The sequence below is a fragment of the Panthera pardus genome, unplaced genomic scaffold (genome assembly GCF_024362965.1).
Source record: "Panthera pardus isolate Hobbes unplaced genomic scaffold, ASM2436296v1 HiC_scaffold_2, whole genome shotgun sequence".
Lineage (NCBI taxonomy): Eukaryota > Metazoa > Chordata > Mammalia > Carnivora > Felidae > Panthera > Panthera pardus.
This window is the reverse complement of record NW_026526765.1, coordinates 8740751-8761986: the sequence shown is the minus strand read 5'-3', so window position 1 is coordinate 8761986 and position 21236 is coordinate 8740751. Positions and strand designations below refer to the sequence as shown.

At 42.1% G+C, this 21236-nt stretch overlaps 1 protein-coding gene across 7 annotated transcripts in view; it reads left to right on the top strand.

The window, feature by feature from the left end:
• CTNND2 (catenin delta 2) overlaps nt 1–21236 on the top strand; it is a 929345-nt gene that overhangs the window by 800258 nt on the left and 107851 nt on the right. For all 7 annotated transcript variants that reach the window (XM_053906886.1, XM_053906884.1, XM_053906885.1 and 4 more), the window contains one exon: nt 12394–12567. In XM_053906886.1, the coding sequence (XP_053762861.1) occupies nt 12394–12567 (174 nt within the window). The remainder of the gene's footprint in view (nt 1–12393; nt 12568–21236) is intronic.

The following is a 21236-nucleotide window of genomic DNA, read 5'->3' as shown; positions in this document are numbered from 1 at the left end:
TTAGGATGTTTTGTCAAGTTCAGTCAAAAGTAGAAAAAACAGCCAAAAGTAGAAGCCATCTTCCATTTAAAACGGATGGAAGGGAGGCACAGCTGAAAGGTCTGGAGATGGGGAGGAGAGCACCAGCATCTGGCATGAAGAAGAGGGATAGGAAGACGCCCTCACATCCAGTTGGCCCCCAGCCTGGTGACTGGTCCCCAGGAGAGAACTGAGTCTAGATGGCGCCACCTGCTGGGAAGGATGGGCATATGCACCAGTCTGGGTCTCAACAGGGAAACCTTGCTTCTTGAGGAATGTGCTTTGCACTTGGGGAAACCAGGCAGCCATTCCAAGTCGTCTAAAGGAATTAAATGCCAGCTGCCTCTAGTGAGAGGAGGAACCAAGGCCCTAATTCATCACTGTTAACTGGTTGCCGCAAGGTGAGAAATGGAAATGTCCTCGGGTCTGGCTAGGACAAAGGATCCCCATCCTTGCTAACACCAGAACAGAAGGTTACCTTCAGAGCCTGCAGACTGGTGTAACTCATCTAGAAGCTTCCAGAAAGTTGTAGGTTTACAGCTTTAATGATTGTCAGATATCCAGTGTCTGGAATCTGTTGCTCATGAAGTCGAGTTTTCAAAGACTATGTAGTGACAAGAGAGCATATGGAATACAAAGTGGAGGAAAATGACATAAAAATGGGAGTGTATATAGAGATACGTATGATGTTGATAAAACCTGGCCAGGTTTGCAAAAAAGTGTATCACATGCAAATATAAAATACATATGTATATATTTTTATTATTTATATATAATACATTCATTATTATATATTTATATATATTTGTATTTGTATATATACATGTATGTATTTCTAGGGAAAGTACAGTAACATCAAAGACAAAGGCTACTGATTGTTTCGTACTTTTGTATTTACAAATTTTCGAACAGGGATTACATTTATAATCTTTTCAAATGCCATCTAGAAAATAATATTTTGAAAAGCACGAAGTGATTAAGTCAGTGTTTGCTTATAAGAATGTATTTGTTTTCCTTCTTCCATTTGAGACACCAGAGAAAGGTACAAGGAAAGTTTGTCTAATCTGCAACAGATACTGCCCAGGACAGAGAAACCAGAGATTTTACGAGGAAGCCAAAGTGATAAAAATCATAATTGGTTTAATGATTGCCTCTGGGGCTTTGCTATATCCCAGAATTTATGTTGATCTTACCTCTAGCATTGTTATTCTATACCTTAGGAAAATTCTCTGACACTATGAAGGTCAGATTTAGTTATAATAAAAAATCTCAGAAACTTTATCCTTCGGATACTTAATTGAAATAATTCAAGAAGATGTAGGGTACAAAGATATGCTTCATTCATGCTCTTCTTTCAAGAAATGGCTGCTGTTGAATCATACTGGAACCATCACACCATGAGCTCCTGAGGGTAGAAGTAGTTAACATTTCTGGGCATCATCTTCTGGTCCGAAAGGGCTTTGCAAATTTATTAATTTCTGACTCTGGGTTCAGTGCGTGTTGCCAGATTATAAGAAATTGCTGGTCTCTCTAGCCCTTTTCGGGCAGAACCCTACCCCCGCCCCACCAAACAATGTACACATCACGTGCCCAAAGGCACATGTCACCTGGCAGGGGCTCCACCTTCTCCAGCAGGGCTCTGTGCCAGCAGCTGGGCACGGTGGGGCAGGACGGGCAATCCAGAGATTGGGATCCAGGGAAATGCAAGTAGACAAAATCGGTGTATTTACTTTCCCACCTTTTGTAGAAATAAGCATCTTTTGTTTTCCAATTTGGGAGATGGCCAAACTTCCCGGGATGATGTCCTGGGGTTAGTGGTCCTCGAAAATGGACTTGAAGTCACAGGATACCGCTGGCTGCTGGCCAGAGCAGACCTGAGGCTTCAAGACCCCACTCAGTGTGAACTTGACACTGCAGAGAAACCGCTGAGGGGGAAAAAAACAAAACCAGAAACAAAAAAACAAGACAAGCAAGATGACCTAGAAGTCAAAACTTCTCCCTTCTGTTGGAATATCCCTTGTGAATGTTTTATTCACGTGGATATAGATGTATCCACGTGGGTGAGGACATAGACCTCTGACAATTCAAAGATGATTCTGAGCCTCTTCTCACGTGCTCATGTTCCCTCTCCCGGTCATCTTTGTTTCACGGTCTAGTGCTCTGTGGTCAATTTAAGCTCCTGTTCACTTCTTTCTTACGCTGTAGATGTCAAATGCATGGGCCAGCAAGAAGTTTCACTCATGATACCACCATGCTGTTTTGTACGCCAAAGCGATAGTAACGGGATTCCGTGTAAAATCTTGAATGCCTTCTTTTGTTCCCCATGACGATGGGCATGTCTTGGAGGAACCTCCAGGGGCTCCCACCTGCCCATCCTTTGTCCCACAGGCCAGCCTCTAACCTTTCGCTCGTGCTCCTCCTCTGCGGTCTTCCCCTCCCCTCCGTCCACTGCTTGGACGACTATCCTTTAAGGTCAAATAAAAACATCTCTTCCGCTCTTTCAGGACTTCTTCCAAGTAAAAAGTTACCCATCTTCTAATCTACTTGCACATGGCTTTATTTAAACTCCCCCCCCTCGTGCCAGTCACATTGTGAGTTATGTACAGTTGTTGACGCCCATGGAGAGTGGATCTGCTGAGGCAGGGGACTGGGCACGTCCGGTTTCTGTCCATTTCTAGCCCAACACCCAGAACCAGCTGTGCTGAGTGATGCTCGGTCTGGGGTCCGCAGCAGCCTCTACCCCTCGTGTCAAGTAGACATTGAAACCTGTGACTTGTCCCAGTCACATCCATTTCTTTCCCGGTGACACTTGGGCTCCAGGAGCCGCTGCCGAGCCAAGGGTATTCCATGGACCTTCTCTCTCCACTTTTGGTCCAAACTGCTCTCTGGCTTCTCGTGGCAGTGCTGTATTTTATGACGTTTGTCAATGTTCTGAATCTGTAGGGACCACCAAACCTAACAAACATTGTGTATCGTGGTGATCATCTAAAAGCTGAGGATTTGTGTCAACAAATGGATATGGGTGCGTCTCAAAGTACCCATGGAGAAGCAACACTTTTGATCACGCCAGACTCAACGATGCTTTGTTCTGAGGGTGTTCACGCATGACATACGTAAATGGCGTGAGACGTCATGAAACCCCATCACCTGAAAGGTTTGCTGGGATTTTCAGGACTTGCTATCTGGTGTCACTTCTCCATGAGCGTGACACATTGCCCACTGCATCACACAGATGTGACAGATGCACAGGAATGAGACTGTGACGCTAAATAGTGGTCAGTATCCCAAAGCACACAAACGAATTTCACTGCTAAGTTAGATCACGTTGGAGATTTGAATTTTAAATAAGTTTCTCCTTATCTTGGCCAAAACGGATGTTAATTATGAACAAACATAAATATACCGGTATATATGTGCACGCATAACATGTAAATTATACAGAAATAAAATAGTAATAAGCCACGAGATGAAAGTAACACAGACACCCCGCCCCCACCATCCCCCTCCTAGACAGAGCTGTGATTGGAATTTATACCAGGCATATATCCTTTCAAAACTTCTTCTATCCATATTTATGCACAGCTTTGTTTAACCCTTCAAAAGACAATTTTAAGTACACTGCTGTGCGTATGAGTCAGGCCACATGTCAGACAGCCAAACCCGTAGACTTTATAGGCGTCCTTAGGGTTTATAAGTGTCCTGAGAATAGGTAAGTGTCCTTCCCAGTAATGTGGAGGTCGAAGCTGCTGGCCGCCGTCATCTGCAGTCTTCGGAGGCTCTTAGATCTGTCATGTTCTTCTCTTTCGGATAATTCCTCCTCCTCGTGGTCCAAGGTGGCTCTTCCTGTCCGCCGTCCAGGAGGAGAAATGGCACAAAGTCGACAGGATAGAGCAGAGTGCCCTATTGAAAGTCACATACATCACTGCCACTCACCCCCTCTTTGGTCTGCATTGGGTCACCTTAGCCCCTGAAGTGCACGGTAGGCGGGATGTGTGATATGTTTGTGGGGAAGCCATGACCCTCGGGCATTCCCTTCGCTCAGGAAAAGGGGGTGTAGTGGCATGCTTAAGGGGGCCAGCAAGAGCTCCCCCCGGGAGGAGGAATATTGTGTAGAGTTACCTGCGCATGGTAAGAAAAGTTCACTTTTTATTCGTTTCTTGGTTCGCGATTCCTCGGCAAATGGTGCAGCCCCTGGTTACCTGCACTCGGGGCCGCGCCCGCTGCCCACCTGGGCACGCCACGGAGGACAGGGGTGAGCGCAGCACCCACTCTGTCTCCAGCTGCGCACTGTTGTGCACTCATTTATCCCTGGCCTCAGCGTGACCTCTGTCCTGGCCAGCAGTCACCAGCGGAACGTGGAAAGGCTGCCAAGAATCGCGCGGTAGGAACACACCTACAGCCACGTGTGCTGCGTGAACCCACGTGCTCGTGGTGTGGGAACCAATCCCTGATGAGCAGCAAATTTGGCGGCTTCCGAATTTTAGCTAGTGCAAACTGTGACAAACTTGTGTAGTGAAGTCTCGCCTACACCCTTCATCGCTTTTCAGGGATTAATCCTTAAAAGGGAAATGTGGAGACCAAGTTCATGTGTTCAAGGCTTGGGATACATAAGCCGGAATTTGTCCTAATCGCTCTGGATGGCAGCGACAGTCGAGGCACATTTGGATTTGGTTTATTATCACTGATGGATCTGCCCCTCGTGACATTCCTGATGCTTTTAAGTTCTCATTTCAGAATAGCACGGGTCGCCTTTCTTTCTTCCAGTTTTCATTTTATTAGTGAGCCATACTTTTTCTTTTGCTGCTTAATACCATTTCTTTTCCAGCCATCGGCTTATTTCGGTGGCTGCTTGCTCCTCCCGGCTGGCTCCCGCTCGGTCTCACTGTAGCTTCACGTCACCGTATGCCAGGAGCTTGGTGACCCAAGACACGGTATTTCATGTCCTGCAAGCAATAAGTCTCATGAGCCTGCAAAATCACGGCCATGCCTTTCTGTGCAGTGACTCTCCTTTGTCACTACGCATGAGTGAATGAGATTCTCTTCCTAGTTCTGTGCCTCTCATATGAACTATATCCCATCAGCAAAAAAAAGTGCTGGTTTTCTGCTTTTAGTGAGTTTGCAGACTTAAAACTCTGAATTAGGCTTCCCCTTTACTTTCCTTGTTGACATTTGACCATTCAGTACTCCATGCCATTAATAAATACTCTGTTATATACTACTAGATCAGGGTTCCTCAGCCTGGCCACTCTTGACATTTTGAGCCAGATAATTCTCTGTTGTGGGGGCTGTCCTGTGCCTTGTAGGACGTTATCAGCATTCCTGTCCTCTACCCAGTAGATGCCAGCAGTACCCCTTCCCCCCGGTTGTGACCACCAACAATGTCTTCAGACATTGCCAGTCGTTCCCTTGGATGATAAAATCCCTTCAGTCAAGAACCACTGTATGAGACTGTCTTTCAGGGGTGTATCAGCAAAGATATTAACAAACAAGACTATGGGATTCTCTGAGGCAGGTTGGCATGTCAAGGACAGAGTGCCTTTAAAAGGAAGGTAATGGAAAAAGTAAAAAGAAAGTAATGGAGAGGTTCCTGGCCCAGGTTTTCCTAGATGTGGATGAGAAGTTAGGAGCAGAGAGAATTCTAGAGGGGTCTTAGCGGTGTTCTGGTTGGTTCTTTCACAATGACTGGGAGAAAAGGCGGATAAGCCTGGTGATGTGGCCCAGCCTCGATAACTCTGTGGGGCACAGCACAGTGGTGTCATCGTGTAGGTCTCTGGAACAGGGCAGTATCGCCGGCCTCCCTCCCACCTCTTCCTAAGGGGCGGGTGGTTCTGAGCAAACGATTGTGGGTGCCCGTCACCCTCACACAATGCCCCTTGGCTCCACACTGACAGAGAATCAGCAAGGCTATCTATCCCTGAATCTCTTTATTCTGATACTTGATTCAGAAAAGAATCCTGCCACTTGAACATAGGTTTCTAACCTCTCAAATGCAAAACGCTTTGTGTCTTCAAGGAGAGCCGAGAGACCATGTGTGCCGCATAAATACGGCTCCTTGGCCACCACCTCTGTCCCGTTTTTGCACGGATTCCGCCCTCCCTGTAATCTACGTCTTCCGAACAGCGACCAGGGGGGTTCACACACCTGAGCCACCCTCTTCTTCAAAATTCCCAAGAGTCAACATAAGAATCATCTCTCTCCTGGCTCTTTAGCATCGCTCCGAGTTTCTTCATAACCAGAACTTCTATCCCCTGCCTCCTTTTCCCTTAATCCCCCCAAAAGCTGGAAGTGCTAAGGAAACCCCGTCGAGGGAAGATCTATTAGCAACTCGGCTGTTCAAACCAAGCCAAGCAAAACCGGCAGACAGAGGATGGACTTGTGTTTATGTTGTTGCTTTTTAAAGTATGTGTACAGGCTGACGCCTGATTAAACGGAGCCCGGTGTAAGAGGACATGCCTGCCAGTTCACATCTCTGAGCTATCTTCTCTTCTGACACACGAGATGTGCCTTCAGCTGGGAGGGAAGAGTGGGATTTTAAGGTCAATGTTCCCCTGCTGCTGAAGATCCACGCAGTTTCCTTGGCCTGTTGTATATTTCACCCAGATCCCTTCGGAACAAAACTTGGCCTGCACAAGGGTAGTGACGGTGATGCCCTCTCAATGGTGGAGAAATATGGGCAACAGAGATGCGTCGCAATGGCGAAGAAGGCTTTTCTGTTTGTGAAGACACAGCCGAACAGGAGAAGCTCTTCTCCTTACGTGGCCTTGCACGGCTGCGACATAGAGAGAGGAGCGGGGTATCTCTGCACCTCTGGACTGTAGACGCTTCCCCCAGCCTTGGGGAGCTCTCCTCTGCATCTCTGTGGAAGCCAGCCCAGTGTGACAGAACGGAGGCTGGGCAGTTGTAAACTTGGCAGAAGGGGAAGAGCTGAAAGGCTCTCGTTAATTTTTCTCACTAGTAGGGGCTTTTATGAATGCAATAGAGCGCTCTGTGAGCCACCATCCCTGAGAGAAGCCCATGTTTACAAATTCTTGGTTTAAAGGGGCGCCTGGGTGGCTCAGTCGGGTAAGCATCTGACTTGAGCTCAGGTCATGATCTCAAGGTTCATGAGATCAAGCCCCGCATCGGGCTCTGTGCTGACAGCTGGGAGCCTGGAGCCTGCTTCAGATTCTGTGTCCCCCTCTCTCTCTGCCCCTCCCCTGCTCATGCTCTGTGTGTCTCTCTCTCTGTCAAAAATAAATAAGCATTAAAAAAATTTAAAAACAAAAACAAAAAAAAGCACAAAGTCTTGGTTTATGGACATCTTTGCTTTCTGGTTTGGGAACGTTCGGATTTTTATCCCCAACTTACACCGTTCTCTTCATATAAGGAGAAAGTGGCTTCTACTCTCTTCCATACTGCAGCCAACTAAGAAACCTTTTAAATAGAATTTAAGCTGCGTGGGGAAGCAAAAGTATGGAAACCAAGTCCAAAGAAAGGCTTTCACCTTGTTTTTTGTTGGTCCTTTTGTTTGTTTAAGCCACACATTGGACACAGCCCCGCACCTGTGTAACTTTCTTCCCAAACGGACATTTCTTAACTGTGGCCAGTATATCTCTCCTCCCCTGACTATGACCATAGCAGAAACATCATGTCCAAAAGTCAGCAGCTCCTTGGCTTGTAGCACAGAGGCTTGTTATTCTCTTCCTTTCCAAAAAGATTTAAGCATTACCTTCTTGAACAGAATACCTTATTTTCAATTCTATGCAGTTTTAGAAAATGAATGATAGAGACTGTTGATTGATTTGCTTTATTGATGTCAGTCATACAGTTACACATTTAAGATCAGTAGAGAAAAGCGCTAATGGTATGTTATCGAGTGTGGCACTATTTGGGGCGATAAAACCAATTGATTTGCTCTGTGATTTACTGTCAACATAATCCTGCCACGCACTCTCCTTGCTTTGCTGACAGCTTGTCCCCGAGAGAGCTCCATGGCGGAAAGGTCATGGGGGAGCCAGAAGGATCAGAAGGATCCTACTACACCAAATGTACTTAATCCTTACTGTGATTATGGCTTAGTCTGCTCAGGCTGCCGTAACAAAATACCAAAAACAGTGGGCGGGGGAGGGAGGACTTAAACAACAGAATTTTATCTGGAAGTCCCAGATGAAGGTACCAATAGATTTGGTGTCTGCTGAGAGCCTCTTCCTGGTTCACAGATGACCCCTTCTTGCCACACCCTTACAAGATGGAAAAGAGAGAAACTCTGGGTCACTTCATTTCTTTATAGGGACACTAATCCCAACATGGGGGTTCCATTCTCATGACCTCATCTAGACCCAATCACTTTTCAAAGGCCCTGCATCCAAACACCATCAGATTGGGTGTTGAGGCTTTTAACATAAGAAATTGGAGGAAGGGGGCCACAAACATTCATTCCAAAGCATTATCCTTTAAAAAAAATCTGAAAGACTCTGGTGTAATGCACTCAGTTCTTAGCTTCTTGAGCTCTAACTGTATATGTAAAATTCTAAATTACTACAAACCAGACAATTGAGTGAGGGCAGTGTTAATGCCAGAAATAAATTCTCTGGCATTTTCTTCCTGTGTAACAACACGTGAATCACCTGTACAAAGTGTAGTTTGAACATTTAAGTAATAACTCTAAGAATCGAGGGCTTCTAGAACTTTTGCAATTTTTGTTAAAATATAACCGATGAAAAGAAAACTGTGCACAAAACTGAGGAACGTTAACTCTCGAGCATAAAAGTAAAATTTACTACCAAGAATAAGGGAGGGTTTCACTGAAAACTTCCCCCAAGCCAGATTTTTTTTTTTAAACCGCATAGGCCTTTCTCCTTTTTCTTTTGCTTTCCCTTTAGCTACTCTCTGCTTGATTTTTAATCTTCAGCCTGATAAATGAAGATACGTAAATACGGAAATATATGTATATACATAGAAGTGTGTGTATGTCATAATTTGGCAGTAATGCAGATAGTAAATCAAAAATATTCTGCTACCTTTGCTCCTGTTAGTTTCCTGGAAATATTTTGTCTTCTTGATTGTGACCCGTCTTTGTCACAAAGAAAGTTCTCTGTCCTGACTTGATGACATTTTGCATCTTTATTTTTCTCATATTTCAAGCTCTTAGACAATGTTTGGTAATGTGCCCTCAAGATCTAGTCCAAAACAATTTGCTTAAGGCTTACAAATTCAGTCCTGTGTTCGTAGGACTACATAGCTGGATGATCAGTGGGTTGATTATATGAAAGATGTAGCCACAACTTGCCTTCTGTCCACGTGCTAGTCTTATAGCAAGTTTAGGATGGATGCATCTGGTGTTTCAATTTATAAATGATGTATTTCCACTTTGGTGATAAAATTGCATATCCCATGACTTGTCACAGACCCTCACTCCAGAAGAAGCTTAGCCCTAAAAGTTTGCATGGGCGGAGTGTTCATGACCGAAGTCAGATCCTGATGTCACTGTCACCCTAGGGTCCTGTTGGAGTTGATTTTCCAGGCAGCATAATGTCAAGTACATTGGCACACTCTTAGAGAAGACTTCAGGTCTTTTTATAGGTGGTAAAAGTCTATTTTTAATAGACAATTGATAAATCTTTCCCTGTTAACTCAGTAAAAGTTTGAAATAATGTACCCAGATAAAAGCCACACACATTGAGTGGCTTTGAAATAACTCTTTTTCTTTGGTATTGACACACCAGGGTGCCATCAATGTTCCGAAATAGCAGAGAATCCCCTTTGAACTTCATTTCTAGTTGCCACCAAAGATTATCCGTATTCACATCAGTTTTCCTTTTATTTCCTTCAGATTCTCTTTGTAGCCATTAAGAAAGGATTGTAATAAAAGATATTTAAGAGCTACATAGATCACATGTCAGAGCAGAAGAAAATTGTCTACTGATTTAGCCATTTATCCTATTTTATTGTGAAGAAGTTAGGAAAGGAGAACAAGATGAGCCCAGCAAATGATAACATAGCTCCCTTTTGTTCTTAGAGTTTGGCTATCGCATTTTGTAACCAGCGTGCAAATACTACTCCTGGGCACCTCCAGCTGTTACATTAGTTCTTCGTACATGACAGGGAAATGGCATGCCTATTGAGTTTCAAATTGCATAATATGATTGTTCTGAATATTATCAAATCTTTATTTGAAGACAATAGCTTAAAGGTTTGAAGGGGGCACCTGGGTGACTCAGTAGGTTAAGCTTCTGACTCTTGATTTCAGCTCAGGTCATGATCTCACGGTTCATGCGTTTGAACCCTGCATGGGGCTCTGTACTGACGGTGCAGAGTCTGCTTGGGATTCTCTGTCTTCCTCTCTCTCTGCCCCTCTCCTGTTCTCTCTCTCTCTCTCTCTCTCTGTCTCTCTCTCTCTCAAAATAAAGAAATAAACTTCAAAAAAAAGTTTTAAGGAGATGACCAAATAAACCATGAAAAAAAATCTTATATAAAGTAATTTTCCATTTCCTGTTGCACCAGCAGAGACATTCAGTTCCCCAAACTGGTTTCTCTGGACGAGTCAGTATTACCCCTGCTTCATCATGGAAGTCAGCAAACCTGCAGAATGACTGGTCTCTTTCCCTGGCACTACCTTTCTACCCAGTGTAGCAAGCCCTTCTCAAATAACGAACCAGGAGTAATGTGACAAGGCTGGTTCACTTCCAATGTTGTTACTTTTTGTACTTACAAGAAATGTACTGGTTTCATTAGTAGGCTTGCACAGGCGCAAAGTCATTTCGGAATGGTTTAGAAGTGGCTTTGGTTAAAAGCATAAGCAGATTCCCCCACGTTGAGTGCCCTTGTTACAACATTGAAATTGAGTGACACTCTCATTGAAGATGACCTTTTGTGGGATGTCCAACGTCCATCCTTGGGATATTCATCTCTGAGCTTTGGCCTTTGCTTAAACTAAGCTGTGGCATAGTTGAGAAAAAGAAGACATGAGTTTTTAATTTTTCTTGTAGAAAATAATGCAATTCTTAAAATGATTTGTGACAGTTAAATAACTTTACACTTTCCCTATCAACACTTCCATCTTTATGTTCCAAGGATATGAAGTAAGCTTGTGCTCCAGTAAAATTTTTAGAACTAAGAAACACAGGTTTTGAAATACAGTTATGATTGTGTATTTATACATAGATGTGTACACACATACATGTACAGATATGGGCCCAAATATGTGCAGGGAAGTTTAGTATATGTCATTTAGACTATATGTTAAGCAGCTATTAATAAACACAAATAAGGAGTAAAATAAATTAGTGTCCCTACCCTGAAATTGTGAAGGATGATTTTGTTTTCCTGGGACTTTTCTCAGAAGTAAATATGCGAGTATTTTTTCTAAACATAGGGTTTACTTCATTTCTACTCTCATTGTATTTATTGCCTTTATCTTTCCCAAAAGACAAAGGTTGTTTGTGATCAAAGATCAGAATCACTATTATAATTTTTCATATTTTTAAAATCCTAAGAGGAACAGAAAACTTGAACTGTGGAAAAAATGAAAGACATGAACACTTTGTTAATGAGTTTTTATTACCATGCGTGTTTCTGTGGCACATTTTACTTGCTGTAAAGCACAAACCACATACCGCTTTGCATCCTGCTTTGTTCATTTTACTTTTATTATTTGTCCAGACACATTGCTACACGGTCGTCATAACTACCATTTTTAATGGGCTGCTGATATTCCCTTGTGCAGTAAGTGGTAGTTTTGAAATTATTTGTTTTAATTTTTAATTACACATTCTCTTATTATTCATTAGATCCAATTCAAAGCCAACTGAACGATCAGAATCGCCATAAAATCTAGATTTGCCGTTAGCTAGGTCAATGCATCTGATACGTGATAGCAATTGTCTCTTTTTGTGATGTCCATAATGCAGTGATGGAATTCAAAGTCCGACAAATATGTATTTTAGGAGTTATATAAGAATTTATCAGCTGGCACTTAGGCATAAGAATTGAAGGCATTTGAGTGTTGCTATGTACTCTGTTATGCTAGTAGTATGCTAACTGTAAGACATGCCACCTTGATCTTTGGCTTTCATCCACTCTGCCCACCAAAATTAATTTATTTCCTCTTCCTTTTAACAGCAATGTGCTGGCACCGTTCTTACAGAGCTTATGCGTTCTCCTGCCAATTACATTCACTTATGTTCATGCTCTACAGCCTTTCACTTTCCATCCTAAGCTCTTGGTGGACAGGAGTGGCTCCCTCATTTTTGGCTTACGAAGGCACTACCCTGCGCGCAATCGATGTTCACCAAACGTCGTGTGTGTTTTTGTTTCTGTGTGTCACGTTTACAGAAGGCAAAGTTGGGAAGTGTAACGATGTTAAAAATGTTTACTCTCTTATTTTTTTTCCACCAGTGGGATGGAGTAGGACCTCTTCCAGACTGTGCAGAACCACCAAAAGGGATCCAGATGCTGTGGCACCCATCAATAGTCAAACCCTACCTCACACTGCTCTCTGAGTGCTCAAACGCAGACACGCTGGAAGGGGCGGCAGGTGCCCTGCAGAACTTGGCTGCAGGGAGCTGGAAGGTATGACTAGTTCATTATCATAAAGAGGAAATCTGGAATTATGAGCACGTCCTTAGAAAGGAATAGAAATCCAGTTGTGAGATATGCAGTTCCAATACAGTCTTTGAGGATGTTAGAGAAAGACCAGTTCCATTGAACTGTTGGACATAGAAAGGTATTCCTTTTAAAAAGTCTCAAGGGCTCAGGAGTCCTTGAAGATCACTACAAAGTATAGATGAATAGATGTAAGTCTGGTCATTGAAAATGCTGTGATATGCTTTCCATTCTATCTGTGTAGCTGAGCTATTTTGTTTTCAGGGGAGATTGTGACATGTGGATGCTTTCCCAAGCTCTGTTGTTTCCTGTTAAGGGAGCTAATACCCAAGCACCTTGTTTCAAAACCCATGCAAACCCCTATAATGTTGTAGTTGGTCCAGTCCCCAAAGGAAAAGAACCTCTTTCATTTTTAACCTACGGGCTTACAGAGTAGAATAGTATTGCTGGGTCTCTTTGGCCAGAAGGGACAATGGGGAAGGAGATTAGGAGATTAGGAGGGCCTTTTTCTCTGAATTCTTGAAAATACACACTGTTCCTGATTGGTTTTCATGGAAAATTTCCACGACCCTCATTTTGGGTAGAAAAGGATTCACCATAGCAAAGAATTCTTGAGTTTAGTCACTAACCATTACATGAGCTAACTTGTCTTATTGCATAGAAGAGTGTAGTCAAATGGGAGAATGAGGGCATATGGGGAAAATATCAAGAGAGGAAGTTTGAACCTCTGCCATCCATTTTTCATTTCATTTAATATAAAAGCCTGGGGCTTGGAAGACACATAAATCACTGTCTCGCATTCACTTTCTTTAAAACGATGTTAATAAGACACAGAGAATTCTCAGAAGCTCAGTATCACAGGCACTGCACATACTGTCCTCAGCATTGTCACACAACTACATCCTCCCTTCTTGCTCTAGCTTCCAATATCTGCCTTCTTGTGTCTTCTCTGTCGTTCTTTATTTCCACTGCTGCAGCAATGCCTTCTTTCTCAGGTGGGACATCCCAGCCCTTGGGGACAAGCCCTGACGACACCTCCCAGGAGCTGGCTGCTGACATATGGGCAGACCCATCCCTTCTTTTGAGAGTCTTAGGAATGAACATCACTGTCTCTTTCCTCCCCGTCCATAGGTGTCCCCAATGTTGCTCAGAAGGAATTCAGGCTGGACTAGACTTGAAGTGAAGTTACCTTTTGCTTTCAACCAGAGAAAAGTTTCAAAAGTTGAGTCACGTCAGGAGGAGTCTCAGAGTAGGGCCTTGCATGACTGGAGAAAAAATAATAATGGAAATCACTTCCTTGAATGAACCCTTCGTTCGATCTTATCTCCCTCTAAATTTAAGAGGCTTTGATTCAAGTTACAACTCAGACTTAGTCTCTGCCTTTTCTGAGCTTTGTGACCCTGAGCAGATGATAGTGCCTGATCGCTCGATGTGTCAGTTTCAGACAGACAATACTGTGGCTGCTTCATGTCACAGCTTGCAGATCGATCCTGACACTAGATGCAAAGATGGTGGCAGGATGCCACAGGCCAATGGGCTGTCATTACATGTGGCCCAAAGTTTGGTCAACGTTACTTATCAGAAGCATTTGCCATCCTAATAACTCTAGAAAAATGGCGTAGTCCTCAGGCAGAGCAAGGGACTGCTAAGGAATATTTGTGTGTAGTTATAAATATATAAATATATGTATATTTCTTTACTAAGAGTTTTCTTATCAAAATACAAATGCACAAGCATGCATAATAGTCAATCACATTATCTTCATTTACTGTATAATGTATTAACACACCATATTAAATGATAAGGAAATATGTGGGAAGGGAAAGTAGACAATCCATAGTGATGATTTAAGGTCATCATTAAGCCAAATACTGATAAATTGTTATAATTTTTAAAAGATCAAAAATAACTTGTACAAAAACCAAACAGAGAAATCCTTCCTTTTCAAAATAAAAAAAAATATTTTTTTAAGAAAGAGTCTTCACTGATTAACAGATTGATTAAAGACTCACAATGGGATCAAGTTTCATGCAGACAGTGCTACCATCTGAAACCTAGAGTACTAAGAATGTATTTTTATAGCAACTGTTGAAATTTAGTGGCATTTTTTTAGTGTCCTTAACTTTTTACGACCCAAACAAAAGCAGAAATGTAAAGTGTAAAGCACCAGAATTCTGTATAGAGACAGCTTTTTATAGACCTCATCATGCGAAACAATAACTTCTCTTTATAGGAAGATCACGCCCACTCTTTTTCTGTAACAAATTGACTAGCAAACTAGATCTTCAGAATGGTCTTAAATACTTTTTAAACTTTAAGAGACTCATTACTTGGTTTATGAGCATCAGAGAAAGCATAATGGTATTATGGCAGAAGCAGAGTGATACATTTTTTTCATAGTCAGCATGGACTTTGGTTACTTTTTTTTTTTTCCACTTACAGCACAATTATTTTGTTTGTCACAGAATATCAAAACAATTGGATATAGTACTTTGGAGATTTCCAAAATGTGAATGAATGCTCTTTCAACTCGCATTTATGGGTTATTTCCGTTGTAATTGAACTTTATGCAAACCTAGGGTTTGAACTATAGAAATACATTCTGCACTTATTATTAAGTCGGATACTTTAGATATTTTTGTAGAGTCCATTTCCCCCTAAAATGTGACCATTTTCAAAGAATCTATTATTTATTTTATTTACTTTCTAAAAAAAGAGAGAGTAAAGAGATACTTGGATATTAAGCCGTTAATATTTAATGAGGTAACATGATAGCAACATAGATGTAGTGAAGAAAGAAACAGAATCTCTGGCCATGTGGCCAAAATGAATAAAAAATAAGAGAACTGGGAAATTTGAGACTTGTCCCTAGAGTCAGGGGCAACAGCCTTGACAAGGACAGTGAATTAAGTGGAGCTTAGCAGTTGGAGTATCATGTAAACGTGAACCCGGGCATCAGTGGAGTACAGCAAATAAAAGTAGAAACCATGGTTTGACAGTTGTCTTATTCTAGTTAATGGTGTGATGTGAAGCATAAAGTTTAAATAAAAAGAAACAAAGTTTTGAAAATGGTGCATGAAGCATGATGCCTAGGAGGTAGGAATTGGGTCAGAATAAACACAGAGGTTATCTGAAGATCCTGCCCAATCAACAGGCTCCTAGAGACAACACATTCAGTTGGACATGATGACCAGCCTGAGGCAGGACAAGGATGGGCCCAACCTAAGGAGGAGGAGATGGAGAGGATCTAGGTCATTACCAAGTCACTGGCTTAATCACACATGACTTAGTGATTTCTTCCCCACAAGACCCCAGTAGCTAGTCCTGATAGCAAGGACTGCACTTGTCTTGTAAGTGCCATATACACCCAAATCCACTATAGAGTAAACCTGGCGCTTGGGAGTTTGGCATTACTTTCGTCATCATCATTGAATGATCTGATTTCCAAAGCCGTAAGTTACAGAAACAGCTAAACCTGGGGGGACTTCCAGCCAAGATGCCAAGATGAAGTGACAAGGTCCAGGTTTACCTACCTTTAAGGAAGAATAACAACAACAACAAATAATCTAGAGATATATAACAAACAATGGTTTTTAAGACACCAAGCATTAGTCAGTGAAGGACAGTGATCTAGGAGAGACAGAAGACAAGCAAGGTGAGCCCTCCAATTGCTCCAGAACACTGCCTTGAGAGTCTACAGACCATGGCCCAAGCCCTGGAAACTCCAGAGGAGCTCAGCAGACACTGAGCCTAGGAGAGGGAGCTGGGAATCTGGGGAGACAGGGCGCCTGGAGTTCGTAGGACAGAGTTCCAGAGAGGGAAAGCCACACACAGAGGATTCCCCTCAAATATTCAGCAGGGAATTATCAGTGAATGCATGTGAGGTAAATGCCCAAAGCAGAGGAAAGAAGCTCGTGCAATTAGGGAGAATTAAACTCGGCTCACACAGGGATGGGTATAGTGTGCCTAACGAAGAGCCAGACAGGAAGACCTCGTACTTCATGGGCCACTGGGTATGTGCTCAGGAGGGTCTTGTCTCCTGATACTAAGCATATAATTAGCCCTGGACTAAATATGACCTGGTCTCTCCTATAAAATCTTAAAAGTAAGATCCAAAAGTAGCAATAGTTTCCACATTAACTGAATCCTAGAACAATGCTTAAAAATATCTGTAGGAATGCAAAAAGCATGCAGCATCCAGCAGATTAAAATGAAGAATGTCTGGCATCTTAGTTGAAAATAAGCTTACAACCAAATAAAGAAGAAAATGTAGTTCATAATAAGGAGAAACAATCCTTCAAAAGCGACTCAGAACGGACACAGAAGTTAACATTAGCAGACAAGCAGTTGCTATCAACTGTGTTCTCCATGTTCAAGAAGTTAATTAGAACATGGAAAGTAAGTAAGACTCAAATAAAACCTCTAGAGTTGTAAATACAATGAAATACAATGCATGAAATAAAAAACACATGGGATGGGATGGGATAATAGGAAGGTTAGCTATTGCAGAAGAAAAAGATTTACAAACTGAACAGAAACTACCCAAAATGAAACACAAAGAAAAAAAAAACCCATAAATTATCAGTGAGCCTCAAGTGGCCTGATACACATGTAATTAGAGTCCTCAAAGGTGGGGTGCCTGGGTGACTTAGTTGGTTAAGCATCTGACTCCTGATTTCCGCTCAGGTCATGGTCTCACAGTTTGTGAGATCGAGCCCCTTGTCAGGTCCTGCGATGAGAGCACATAGCCTGCTTGGAATTCTCTCTCAATCCCTCTCTGCCCACACTCTCAGTCTCTCAGATAAAGTTAAAAAAAAAAAATTCTTAAAAAAAAAATCCCAAAGGAAAGGAGAGAGAAAGGAGAAAGATAAGAGAACAAAAATATTTGGAGGAATAATACCTGAAAATTTCCCAAATGTAATGAAAACCCTAAACTCCCAGATCCAAGCAGTTCAAGAAAACCCAGGCAGAAGCATGAAGGAACCGTACTAAGGTGCATCAGTCAAATTGCTCAAAATCAGTAGTAAAGAGAACATCTTAAAATCAGCTAGAGAGTAACATTGTGTGTCAACTGCACGCAAAAAAAAAAATTATGACTCATTAAAAAAAAAGGCAAGTAGAAGAAAAAAAGACTTGTCCTTACAAAGAGAAGAGTGACAGCTGATTTCTCATCAGCAACAATGACAATGAGAAGACAGTGAAGCAACATTCTGAATCTGCCGGGGCCAATTACATATAAAACTGATTCTGGTTCGGTATCTACCAGGCACAACCTGCTTTTAAAGGAACCCCAGGGGCACAGATTATACCTAGGACAGTTGTAATACGATCAGGAACCTAATCCCCACTTGAGCACAGTTTAAGACATGGGCTAACCTGGGAACTGGCGTTATTAATTATCTGAGCAGGTGGGTCAGTGGGAATTCAAACAAAAACTTCAGGTTAACTGTTCTTGCATCATCAGAGCTGTGGGGCTCAGGTCTTGCCACTCGGTATTCTGTTCTTCTAGTCCAGAGGATAAGCAAGTATTCATCGGCCCCGTGTCAGGGTCTAACCCCATACGCAGGGACCACAGGATTAAGGGATTAGTTTGGCTTTAGAAAAGACCAGTAAAGGAGCACGTGAGCACTTTAAGCCCTAACAGTGTTTCTGTGGAAGTGGCTACAACTTGCTGGCCCTTTCAAAAATTGTGGTAGCTTTGATCCTTTTTATTAGTTCCTTTCAGTGGAGACTGCTATTCTTAAATAATAACCACTAGATTCTAAAAATTAACCTAATATGATCTTTCATCAGGTAAACACTTTTTTACTCTCCGATTGTGAGCTGTTAGTTGGAAGACACTTGAAACAGGAAGCTGAATTTGACTTGGTACCTTCCCCCTGGTACCTTCCAGTATAATAAACATGTAAACGAGAAGTTCAGAAGCCATTATGGATGCTATGGTAGGAATGTATACACAAAGGTGTATGTCTACACTAGGCACAAGAGTGTTCCTGGAGTCGGTTTTACAAGGAAGAGGTCAGGAATGAGGAAGTACACTGCCAACGTCACTAGCTAACACCTTAGGGCTAGGAGTCCGTGATTAGAGTTCACTGTAATACGCTAGCAGATCTCCTTTAAGAAGGATGCTAGCGGCCATAGCAAAGAGGTCCCAAATACGCAAGGGCTAATTCAAGATAGAAGACAGAAGTTATCTTCTCTGATGTAACAGGTATGGGCAGGTGTGTGAAGAGGGAAGCTCCCTTCCATGAATTAATTCACCCCGGCTCACGACAGCCGTTCTGCCATCTTCAACACGTGACTTCCAAGGCTACTCTTGTGGTCACCATCTACCAGCAAGAAGCGGAAAAAAACACAAATCCACAACCAGGAATGTTCCCTTACGAGAGTCAAGATCTTACGTGTGTGTCCCTCTCGCATAATCTGGGCTCAACTCCTAGCCTCCAGTAGACAAATGCTTTCTCTACATTCATAGTCCCCTGACATTGAAAACCAATTCCCAGTCGTAAAGTAATCTGAATCCAGATTCAAAAAGAGGAAAATTCTTCATTCTGAAGGGACAGAGATTTGGTAATATATTCAATTTATGTTACAAAATAAAACTGTTAACATCTTTGTAAAAACCAATGGCACTTTAGGTACCTCACTAGCCAGGTCTTCAACCAAAGGTGTGCCTTGTATTTGCAAGACGGAGAGGGTTTGTATCAGCACAGTCCCTCCAGACTGTGCTTCGTGTCCCCCGAAAAATATGTTTTCTGGATCCAAGAGAAAAATATGAGATGTAACTCCCTCTCCCCATGAATCACCATGTTTATAAAGAAAAAAAGAAGGATGCAATAAAAGAAAAGCTTTCTGATTTAGCATCTAATAAGTGAGGATGAGGAACAATTAAATTACTTTTATTTTGTTATATTGAACAAAGAATCCCTGAGTTCTACCTGCCTACACTTCCCAGTCACCATCTTTGCTGTCAAAAAAGCAGGGGAGGAAGCAGATTCATTTGAACACTCATTCTTGTCCCTATCCCCTTCCCAGTGGGATGTTTACACAGCGCTGTCACTAGAGAACGTGCCAGACTCTTAGAATAAGATCTGTGGCATCCTTCCTCTCAGACACACCACGCCTGTGATCTAACAGTGTCACATTTTGTTGCCCAGAAGGCATTTCTAAATACCATTTGCACACAGTGAAGACATATTTGATAACAGTCACCAAAAAAGACTCTGTGTTCAGAAAGGCCCATTGGTAAAGGTATGTTTTCTCATTGAGAATTGCTGATCCTTGAGACGGCCTGAGAGGTAGGGGGACAGGTGTACTTGTTACTGTCAGTTGAGTGAATGCGTCTTCTCCATGGCTTTTATGTGAGCTTGACCTTGTTTATTTGTTCTTACCACAAAAGCATATCTAAATGCTTCCTCCCCCCCAGGAAATTCTCTTGCTTGCACTTCAATTTTCAGCATCACATAAACACTTGCAGTAAAATTCAGTCTTTGCACTAACCTGACTTACGTTTTAAAAATACAAACAAACACTTTACGTATGCAATAGCTGCCATTACCTTAATTAAACATTTTATTTATCAAACTGATTTATTGGTTTAACGACACAAGGGAGTTCCTCACTAGCCCTCTTCATTACAGATACAACTTTTTAAAATGGACTTTGAAAACAAAAACATGTAATCCTGCAACAAGATCTGAATTTAAACAGGGGACACCTATGTCCTGTCTCCACCACAGCCGAACCCCAGCATTTGAGGGCCTTGTGGTTAAGGTTCCCAGCTGCTTCATAAATCCTGTTGTGATCACCAGCCACCGTCCTGTATGAACATGGTAATTCAGTAGAAATCCACACTAGAGAGAATAATGTGACACATGCAACAAAAGCCACACCGTTTCTGAGCATTTTGAACATTCTTTTTATAGTAAACTGACAGAATGAGACGGAAGAAGGAAAATTTTTTTGATACTTTCTGCCCTCATATCGCGAGAATGAAGGACTGCGGTAAATAACATAGCATCATAAGGGAATTCAGAAACAAATTTCAAAGTCTTGTGGAATCTGTGCAAAATTCGTTGCAACTTATTCAATTTACAGCTGTCAGATTTTAGCACGTTGTGGTCCTGTGACACTGGAGGATGCCAAAATGCATCTGAAAGGTGAGAGTATGTTTGGAAGGATTTGGTTTGAAAACGTGACTTTTCTTTACCATATCAAAAGGAAACGTAGGGAATTTGATAAAGGAATTCAATGGGAAAACAGTCACGCAACAGAAAACCATTTAATCGCCGACTATGCTTCTAAACCAGGAGAACTTGTAAGGTATTCATCAAAAATATTAATATTTAATGCGAATAGAGATATTAATCAACAAAGTCAGAAGTTTAGCACCATCATGGGTTCAGCCTCTTAATAGAATATTTAGTACCAAAAAGAGAACACTATCTCTACTTATGTAGCAAACTATTAGGATTTCAAGAGGGAAAAGCTAGTTAAATTACAGTGTTGATCTTCTTTTAGGAACATAAGTCAGCCTTAACCAGGGCTTAAGCAGGGGAGAAATTTTTGGAAAAATTGTAGCCATCAATCCTGTTTATGGCTGGGCTGAGAATTTGAAAAGTGAAGCTTCTGAGAAT